The sequence below is a fragment of the Meleagris gallopavo genome, chromosome 2, assembly GCF_000146605.3.
Source record: "Meleagris gallopavo isolate NT-WF06-2002-E0010 breed Aviagen turkey brand Nicholas breeding stock chromosome 2, Turkey_5.1, whole genome shotgun sequence".
In the NCBI taxonomy this organism is placed as follows: domain Eukaryota; kingdom Metazoa; phylum Chordata; class Aves; order Galliformes; family Phasianidae; genus Meleagris; species Meleagris gallopavo.
In genome coordinates, this window is record NC_015012.2 from 87730575 (window position 1) to 87741445 (window position 10871).

The 10871-nt window shown below is 37.1% G+C and overlaps 1 protein-coding gene across 1 annotated transcript; it reads right to left on the reverse strand.

The window, feature by feature from the left end:
• Positions 1 to 3984: 3984 nt before the first annotated feature.
• On the reverse strand, positions 3985 to 10376 carry LOC100539649 (orexin receptor type 2). Its single transcript, XM_010707821.2, has 4 exons — positions 10160 to 10376; positions 8490 to 8611; positions 7178 to 7378; positions 3985 to 5116 (listed from the first exon to the last, which is right to left on the reverse strand). Exons 1-4 carry the CDS (start codon positions 10228 to 10230, stop codon positions 4923 to 4925), a joined length of 588 nt encoding a protein of 195 aa, XP_010706123.1. The 5' UTR covers positions 10231 to 10376; the 3' UTR covers positions 3985 to 4922.
• Between the last annotated feature and the right edge of the window lie 495 nt (positions 10377 to 10871).

Consider the following 10871-nt stretch of genomic DNA (forward strand, 5'->3'; position numbering starts at 1 on the left):
CTTCTTCTTCCCACCTCCTTCGGGCGGGAGCAGCCCAAGCCTCTCCCTACGCCCAGAGCTTTCCTTGCTGCGTTTGTTACACCTTCTCATTTGTCTTCTTGTAGTAGCAGTTGAGCTGGACTGCCTCTAGGTGAGAGGTAGTTCTTAGGCGTTTATTTGGCACTCGTCCTGTGTTCAGCTAGCGCTTGATTTCAGGAGGAACAGACAGAGCATGGCTTTCACTGTTTCCTGTAATCTCTTCTGAAATGCCTTTTCAAACATTCAGTTTTGTTTAACTGTTGCCACATTTGACCATCTTCTATAAGCGCTTTTCAGTGCACTTCAGAAGTGATTTTGGTTATTATCATCTCAGATGTGGGACTGAATCATGGTCTACTAAAGGGAAAGAATTACTGTGGACCACGTTGGACAGCAGACCAGAGGAACAATCAATAAGTATATACAGACCAGAAATTTCGCTAAGATACATATCTAAAAAAACCACAACCCCTTGCAATACAAGTGTCAGAAACTGACTTGGCTACTTAATAAATGATAAACCAACCATGAATTTTATAATCAGTGATAAGTCGGATGAGTTTGCCTCTCTGTAGATAAATGAGAGCTAAAACATGGTTTCACTTTTCCAGTTTAAATACACTTCTGCAAGGGATAAGCTAAGAGAAACATGTTTACATAAATGGGTAATTTTCTTCAATTCCTGAACAATTCTCAGGCAACTTGACAGTTCAGCAACAAAACATGTGAGTGAAGTCATGAACCTAAAAACCCAGATCAAACAGAAGTATGAGTACATAGTACAGACTACAACATTGATAATGCTGTAAGAGTTCAGATGGAAGGCTCACCTAGCCATGTCCTCCTAGTATACTAGGTACCGTGGACAAGTGTAAGACTACAGCCAGTGTAGGGTGGTTCTTCCTGGAATACTTAGATGATAACCATTTGCTGCTTGAAGAACTTCTTGAATTGGAGGACCATGCCATGGCCTTCTCTCCCGTAAACATGTCCAAAATTCCCATGATCCCAGGTAAAATTTTTGCATTCATACTCACAAGTGATATCACCTGATACAGATATCACAAAATCACAGAATTGCAGGGGTTGGAAGGGACCTCAAGAGATTGCTTAGTCCAACGCCCCTGCTGAAGCAGGTTCCCTACAGGTCACACAAGTAGGCCTCCAGACAAGCCTTGAATATCTACTCACAAGAAGAACCTGCAACCTTTTTGGGCAACCTGTTCCTTTGTTCAAAATTTTAGGCCATTAGTCCTTGTCCTAATGCTACACACCACCAAGAAGAGCCTGGCCTCATCCATTTGCCTCCTGCTTCCCTTCAGATATTAATAAACATTAATCAGATCTTCTCCTTCCCAGGCCGAATGAACCCAGGTTACTCAGGCTTTTCACATACAGGAGATGCTCCAGGCCCTCAATCGTCTTTGTGGTCCTCTGCTGGACTCCTTATAGGAGATCCTTGTCTTTTCTGAACTGGTGAGCTCAGAAATGGATGCAATAGTATAAATGTGGCCTCAACAGACCAGAGTAGAGGGGGAGGATCACCTCCACACTCTTTTTAATGCATTCCAAGGTATCACTGGCCTTCTTGGCCACAAGGGCACACTGCTGACTCGTGGCCAACCTGTTGTCCACCAGGACCCCCAGGTCTTTCTCTACAGAGCTCCCCTAACCTGTACTGATGCATGCAGTTATTCCTCCCCAGGTGCAAGCTACACTTGCTTTTATTAAACCTCAGGTGTGTCTGCCAATCTTCCCAGCTTTGTAACATCAGCAAACTTGCTGAGGGTGGATTCTATCCCTTCATCCAGGTCATTGATGATGATGTTGAACAAGACTGTCTGTTGACTGGGCCAAGAACTGACACCTGGGAAACATTGCTAGTAACACGTCTCCAAACAGACTCTGCTCTGCTAATCACTACTCTCTGAGCTCTACCACTCAGACAGTTCTCAATCCACCTCACTATCCATCCTATTCATCTATTCTATTCCGCATTTTCTAAGTCTCATCACAAAGACGTTGTCAAAAAAAAACAAAAAACAAACAAAACAAAACAAAAAAACCAACAACAAAAAAACAGTGTCACACTCTTTGCTGAAGCCCAAGTACACAGCATCCACTGCTCTTCTCCTATCCAGCCAGTAATGACAACTTAAAAGGCTATCAGGTTGGTCAAGCATGACTTCCCCTTGGTGAATGTATGTTGACTACTCCTGATAATCTTCTTCTCTTTCAATTGCTTGGAGATGGCGTGCAGGACAAGTTGTTCCATCACCTTTCCAGGGATGTAGGTGAGGTTGACTGGCCTAGTTTCCCGGATCCACATTCTTCCCCTTTTTGAAGACTGGAGTGACATTGGCTATCCTTCAGCCTACAGGCACTTCTTGCGTTTGCCAAGTCCTTTCAAAAATGAGACAGCAGTTCAGTAGTCACCTCTGCCAGTTCTCTCAGCACATGTGGGTGCACCCCATGGGAGCCCATGGATTTGTTTGTGTTGATTTTGGATAGATGCTCTCTGACCAGATCCTCCTCAACCACAGGAAAGGCTACCTTTACCTCTTTCTCTTACCTCCAGGGTCTGGGATTCCTGAGTGCTAGTCTTATCATCAGAGACTGAAGAAAAGGTAGCATTCAGAATCTCTGCTATCTCAGTGTCTCCTATTACCAAAGCACCCAACTCGTTTATTAGGGGACTCACATTTTCCCTAATCTTCCTTTTACTGTTGACATACTTAAAAAAACCTTTTTTGTAATTCTTTACCTCCTTTGCAAGGAATAATTCCAAGAGGACCTTAGTCTTCCTTCCTCGTTGCATCCCCACAGGCCCTGACAACATTCCTATATTCTTCCCAGTTTTAAGTTCTTTTTCCACGTTTAATGGATTCTCTTCTTTCCTTTTAATTTATCCAAGTTCTTTGCTCATCCGCACAGGCCTTTTTCCACCTTTCTTTGATTTCTTGCTCTTGGGGATGCTCCAAGCTTGGAAGAAGTGGTGTTTAAGCACCAACCAGTTCTCACGGAGCCCCTTAGCTTAAAATGCTCTAATTTTGTAAAGTTGATGTAATAGTCAGCCTACTTCTCTTCCAGTTCTCTCAAAATTTAATTATAAGTATTAATTCACATGTCAGGAGAAGTCCAGATGCTTAAGATGCTTTTAGTTTTTGCCACATACAAAAGGCATTAAATTCTGTATCACTCACAAAATCTTGCACTCTTTTCTCAGCTATTTCTTTTTATTAATATCCACTGCTCTCTTCTTCAGTATGTTCCATTATCAGTGTAGGGTTTATCTTCAAAGAAAAATTCCAGAAAAAGGTATCTAAGTAGTTCTAAAATTTTATAAAATATAATAAAATGAATAAAGAACTAAAAATATTTGCCTCAAAAAATTTCTTTCAGAAAACCCCATGTTTTGGATGCACATTTTTTTTTCATGAAGATAATAAAGTATTTAGCTGGGTAACCATATTTTATGTACTGGCAAGAATTAGTTAACACTACACCCAACTTTACAATTTCAAACCTTAGATAAGTTTTTATTGTATCACTTGTGTCTGAAAGATATGCCTTTCACTCTGGCTAGAAAAAAAAAAAGAAGAATTTTGTCAGTGAATAAATTTCATCTCATACTGTTCACACAAAAGAATATGAAGTTCTAACTATTAATAAAATAAGTTCTTAGTAGTGTCATAATATTTTGAGGATATAAGTAAAAGTCAGAAAAGAGAACAAAGAGGAGAAAAAATAATTGTTTTTTCTTACAAAAAAAAAAAAATTAAGGCCAGATCCTCAATTTCCAGCATGTCAAAGGGTTGCAGGAGTCAAGAACTGCCAATGGCCTTTACCCCAAGTACACTAAAGCTCCAGTGATGTATCAGCTTCATTCACCAAGGAAAAATACTACATTATGTGGTAGGGAGCCCCAGGCCAAAGAGTTTCTCCCATAAATGAAAAGTAGATGAGTGAGTACTTCATCTGCTAGAGCAATGAAATATCTCCTCTAAATTTCCAGAGAGAAATACTTTATTTTAGTTGTTCAAAAATCAACATTTTCTTGGCACATAAAATTGTTAAATGTTTGTATCATTGATGCTAAATGGCAGATGAAAGATAAACTGTGAGAGCAAGCAAAATAACCAGTGTTTTCTATTTTAAGAGTATTTGGAGATCTTCTGGAGTAGCACTTGCAGACATTATGGACTAAAAGGAGTTACCAAAGCTAAAATGTCCAGTTCTTCAGAAGTGCTGATACTTGTTATTCCTAGTGGCCTGAGTAGGAATAGCACCTTTGAACGTCATGCAAGTTTTTTTTTAAGTAATTACCTTTTAGGCACTCACCTGAAGAAAAAGAGACTGGCTATTTAGTGTAACCTTTGAAAATATATGTGACTTTCAGCACTTCGAATTCATGTCTCAGAAGCATGTCTGTGCTTAGAAAAGTAGTCTGGAATCTCCCAAAATCAATCTGAAGTGAAACTTCCTTAATACAGAATTTACTACAAGTGGAATAGCAGAAAAAGAAGTGCAAAGTAATTCCAGAATACCACTAGTGCATAAGTATTCCTTGTAAATAAGTCATTAATTAATAGAAACAGGATATAAATAAATATTTGAGACTTCTTTCAAATACGTAGTATTCTTTATATGGTACATTTTAGAACATTCCACAGCATCTAAAATATATAAAAATAAATATCTACAGTATTTACAAAGTATGATACAATCCACTCTTTAAAAAGACTTGTAAAGACGTTGCTTAGCTCATACTGAGGTAAGTAGGTTTCCATAAGACTGAGAAGAAGTAGAAGAGGCAGTCGTTTTGCAGGAATCCTTTTGTCCAGTTGTTCTAGTCTGTAACACAGCTAAAAACAAATGCCATTCTCAGCTGTATTGAGCCAAAGTCATCCTTGCTGTAATTCCATTGAGGTAAGTTTAGTTACACTAGGGACAAATTTATCCCATTCTGCATTCTCTGTGTTGCCAGTGCATCCTGCAGAAATTCTCACTGTTTCATCTAAATTTGAAGACATGTTCACTCCTGGTATGTGGAGATGCAGTTCCATTGACTTCAAAGGGCTGAATGTAGCTGTAATTCCTGTAAGATAAGAATTTTAAGATGAATTTACTGCTTGTAACATGTAGTTGGCTGGCTCACTCTGCAACTGGCATTTTCTCTGAATGGTATAGAGGTGTTGATTTACTAACAAAGTAATCTGCCAGAAAACATTTCAAATTTCACTGTAAATTTTAAAAGACTTCTTGCCTGAAGCCTTAGGGGATTTCTGATGTATTAAACTTCTAAACATTTTAAATATGTTCAATTTATTAAACATGCATTTTTTGGTAAATTGCCCTGTTCCTTATCCATGTGACACTAAACAGCAGAGCACTACAGGTTCCTGTGTCAGTACAAAAGAATGATGACAAATAATAGACTAAAACATCACCTACAGTCCCACTGCCATCTGGGTTTCACTGCTGTGATCTTGCTTACGCCATACATATAGAAATGACAGCACTAAAGGAGAAGGGCAAATCTGGCTAACCTGGTCACAACATGGAAAGTAGACAGTAGTTAATGACCAACCATCAGCTGTCTATTTTGGAGAGTGCTGAAAAGCTTTTTAGGCACTATTGACTGTGTTTATAGGGTGCCAGTACAGCTAGCAAAGCACTAGTGTCCATATCAGGTTTACATGTAGAGATGGGAAGTATTACATGCTTCTGGACCAGCAACATTATGCCTAAAAATCAGGAAAAATTTCAATAGGTAGTTTCTGATACCCGTGTTTACATAACCTAATTGAATCTAGATCTCTTTTGGTTGCTTAAACATCTAGACCACTTATTTGTATGTATATATAAGCACTGAATAAAAATCCCATCCTACAATCCTAGTGGAAGAAAGTCCTCTCTTTAATATCATCATATAGAAGGAATTTATTTCTGGATTTGATTTCCAGCATTATAGTATAAAATCCTTTATACTCTTAAATGTGGAGTATGCTAATCAGCCTCTAGCTGATGCTCCAGAAAAGCATCCAGCAGAAACCTATTTCTGGGTAATCAACACTGATGGATTGAAATTGAACTAAGTAAGTCACCTGGTGAATCTTCTACAGTAGTGAAAGGCACACACCTTCAGATGTAATTAATTCCATTCCTTTTAGATACCTGTATTAAGAATTGATTACCTGTCCTTGGACATACCAAGTTCTCTGTTATTGGTATACAGCTATATAGTCCTAACCTAAGATAACTTTTAGACAAATAGTGCTCATATATCTAGGAGAGCAGGGATGAATTCCATCTCTTGTAAAATCCCACTAGAATATAACATATAATGTATATATATGTAATAAGAAATATAAAATCATAATTTATATGTCATTTTCCACTTATACACAAGACTAGAGAATTGCACAGTCATTTTAGTGTCTACATGAAACTAGCGAAGTTTGAACAAGTTCAGCCTTTCATTTTTAACTATGCTCACCAACCTGTATTGGAGAAAAATCAAGAGTGTCTTCTCCACTGATTCTGAATACATATAAAAACCTATCCAATATGGAAAAGAACATAAAATGTGAGACTAGAAGTTCATGCCAATTTCTTATTTGATCAGCTCAACTCACATCAGAACTCTTGGTGAGCAGATCATTTGAAATAGCCAAGGACACTTGGGTATTTCAAGCTGCACTTTTTTTGGTCTAATACAGGTATCTGTTACAAAATGTCCTAAAGCTTCATCTAGTTAGCTCTAATTAAAATATATCTGTTTATAAACAGATTGTAACATCACAGAAAATTATTTTCACATCTTCAGCTATCTGTTCTGTGTTTACTTAGGAAATTAAAGAACGCAGAGGTCCAAAGAAAATATTTAAATGAAATATTTTTACTCTATGCCTTCTCTAATTGCAGCTCAGATTTTGAACGAGATTAAATGAAATTTTGATTCATAAATATATTATCAAATTTGCAGCATACTCTGTAAAATATATTTTGTAACTTACTTTTCTTACTGTAAGTTCTTAATTGTGAACACTTTTTCTCATTATACTCAAAGACTGTTCTATGCACAATTAGATTTTACTAGCACAGCATCAGAAGACATGGGAACAATGATACTGTCAGTGGGTAATTAATGCATTACCATTTGCCGTAAGTGTGTTTATGTTGGTCAGTACAACATGTTCTGAATGTTTTGAAACATTGTCAAAATTGCTGATCTGGGTGGTCAAAGATTTTCGACTCTCTGTACTGGCACGACCTCTTGTGAGTCGTTCATCATGGTGACTGTGAATACCAAAGACGCAACAAGAAAACGCTGCTTTAAATTCTTCTCTAAACTTCCCTGTCAAACAGAAGAAAAGAGTAATGACAAAAAATTATACTGTAAACCATATTTCAATCAACTTTATAGCTTAGAAAAAAAAGGACTTATCTAATGCAAAATTAATCCAGAACATTAACATGTTTTTCTATCACTACTGAAGCAGCAAATGACATTTTAAACAGCTTGGAGAAAGACAAAATACAATCTTCATAAGAAGATATGTGAGGTACAGTATGAGGTCTAAATAATTATTCGCAAGACAGGATGGACAAAGTAGAATGACCTATGAAATTAAGGTATGGATAATTTGTTGATTAACAACACATTAAAAAAACAAACAAACAACTAATTGAGCAATAGTAGGCTTAAATGACTGCATCATTACTTTACATGTGAAATGAGAGAGTTTATTCTGTATTTCAATTTCAATAAATTTTTAAAAATGTATTCAACAGCCTATTAGTCTGCTTTCAGAGCTTGGGATAAATTATTTAGATCATCCTCACACTAGACACCACACACACATATACACACACACACACACAAACCAACACAGAAGGAATATGTGTAGTGAGGACTACCAAATTTTTTTCTCCCTGCTGTAATATCACCAGTTTTGGTCATGATTCTGCAGCTCATAGCCGAATAAGATGAATAACAAACTAAGACAAGCATATACTAGTAAGTAAACAGCATCCTGTCTGGTTCTTTAATGTTGAAACTAATTGGCACAGTCTGGCCCTACAAGTATTATTAAATACTTGCAAACTCCAAAACCTGAGAGCTGCATACAAAATGCCAACTGGGGACAGCGCTTGGGCTGTGCTAATTCAAACATTACCCAGTGATTTAGGAGAATGGTAATTGTTTCAGTCCGAAGTCATGCCAGTCACTTCTCCAACAGACTAATGGCATGGACAGTTGAATTCAAGCATTTGTACTTGGGCCCTGGCACTCTTTTGATTGGTTATAGGTAGATAGTCTGAAGATAATGGGATTCATCAGGGAACAGGATCTAGCTCTCACTGGAGGAGTGCAGCTGATGTTATGCAGTCATTATTCTTATTTACTATGGCTTATTACATTTAAACTATACATTAAATTTGAATTCTAGATAACTGCAACTTACCGCTGAGGAAGTTATAAATAATAGGATTGGCTGCACTGTTTGCATATACAAGCCAGTGTGAAAATGTGAACCAGGCATATACGGTTTCTCTGTCATCAGCATGATTAAACATCCCAAAAACCCTAAGGAAAAAGAAAATCAAACCTGAAAGATGGCAAAATTAGAAATCATATAAAAAGGAGTAATTGCCAAATTCTAGCCTATTTTTTCCTTTGATGACTTATTTGCAGTATCACTGAAAAGCTGATTCAATGCTGTTGTTTGCTTGAGAGTATAAAGTCCTCTCCCTATGGCTCAGCATCTATACTTGGTGGTTTTGCACAATATAAAGCAGAAACACTTCGGAAAAGTGCAGATACATGACTTTTCTGCTATGTAGCAACATCAGTGGGTGCTAGATAAGATGGGAAATGTTGTTTTTGACCCATTTGTATAACTGGAGTTTTCAGCTCTTGGACCGTTATTCAACAGGATCTCTGTGGAATGACTTTTCTGCTATGTAGCAACATCAGTGGGTGCTAGATAAGATGGGAAATGTTGTTTTTGACCCATCTGTATAACTGGAGTTTTCAGCTCTTGGACCATTATTCAACAGGATCTCTGTGGAACTGGCCAAGAACTGAGGTATGGAGGCCACAATAGCAGCTTTCGTACTCCAGAGTAGTGTGCCCTGATTCCTTATGCGCAATGTTTTCATTTTAAACATACATCTACCTGCAGGCCTACTCTACCAGTGTAGTGGAAGGAGCCTCTGTAGTTCCTCTATGGTTTAGACCACATGGGGCCTGAGTTGGAAATATTTCTTTATTTCTGTATTGCCTACTAAGTGATCTGAGCATGAAAAGTGCTTAAATCAGATCTCAGAAATATGTCAGAATTCAGTGAGATGTATTCTAGCCTCCATATCCAACTTTAAAAATCAAATATTTCTCAAGCACCGACAAAACAATGTTTTTTTTAAGGATCCTTTGCCTCTTGAAGACAGCTGATAGCTTCAAGATCAAACCTTCTGCTATATGTCATTATTTATCAATATGTCAGTGGTCTCAAGAGATGTAATTGTATCAAAACTTATCAAGCTCTGCACAAAAACAGAGTGTAAACAATTACATTTCAAATGAGAGGGAGAGAAGAGGGTAAAAAGTTATAAAAAAAAAAACAACACAAAAAAACAACAAAAGCAAAACCCCAAAAACAACAGCTTAATGGAAAAACTGAAGGATTATCCTAAAAATAGATTCAAAACTGGGTTTCAAAACAGTACTTGATGAAGCTTGGGTAAAAGTCCTTGGGGCTAAGCCATTACACTATTTTCTCCTGGCAGCTTTCAGCTGCTGTTTTAGGGAAGTGCACTTCCAGGGTTCATTTACAGAAAACAAGCTGTACTCCCATGTAAATGGCAAGTTTTAATGAGAATTTAAGATAGATCACTTTCATGAGGAAGAGATTACTAATAAGGCTTGTACAATCTGTCCAAGATTTTCAGTACTGTAGATAAGTCAGGTTCATTTTTTTCTTGCAAATATATGCTTATTTTCAATCTCTTTATCATGAAATAAGTAGGCTTTGTCCTTCAAAAGTATCTGTCAGAATATTAAGATTCTCATAACAGAGGATTGATTTTAGACAGAAAACTTTACCAAGTGTTTACATTTTGGGATAAACTTTACCTTTTCAAGATATTGAGGATGCTAATTGGCAGATAGCAAAGTGCAAAAACCAGGAGGACAACCATTAGCATACGTGCTGTTTTCCTTCTTGCACGAATCTGTTTTATTTCAGCTGCCACAGCACTGATCTTTGACTTTGTTGACTGTCCCAGCCCTCGTTGCTGTGCTGAGGACTGCAGAGACTTCCATTTTTTTTGAACAACAGAAGAAGTTCCAGGGATCTAAAAAGGACAGAATAAGGGGCATCCTTATCATTGGCACTTGAAAAACGAGCAATGTAAGTAGTTTTAACAAGAAAAATAGACATATTGACATGTCAAGATAAGCTTGTATGGAGAAGTATTCTGTTTTATCATATTAATTTACACAGCTGGGAGAAACAAATCAGATTTTAGACAAATTTGAAGGAATGCCATTTGTCCAATATACCAACTTAAGCACTAAAATTATCCTTAGTTACCACTTGATTTGCCTTGTTATCTTCAGATTCTCATAATTAACAGCCCTACTTCTACACTTATTTTGCTATGAAGGTCTATGTTAACTGTTATCTCATATGACCGTATTTTATTCTATTAAATATATTGCTAATTTAGGCCATGACACAGATTTCAGTGATTAAAAACAGGGATATAAAACCTACATTAGCCATAAAAATTTCAAACATGAAATCTTGATGACAGTGAAGCAGTTAAAGAGGTTATAGCTAAAA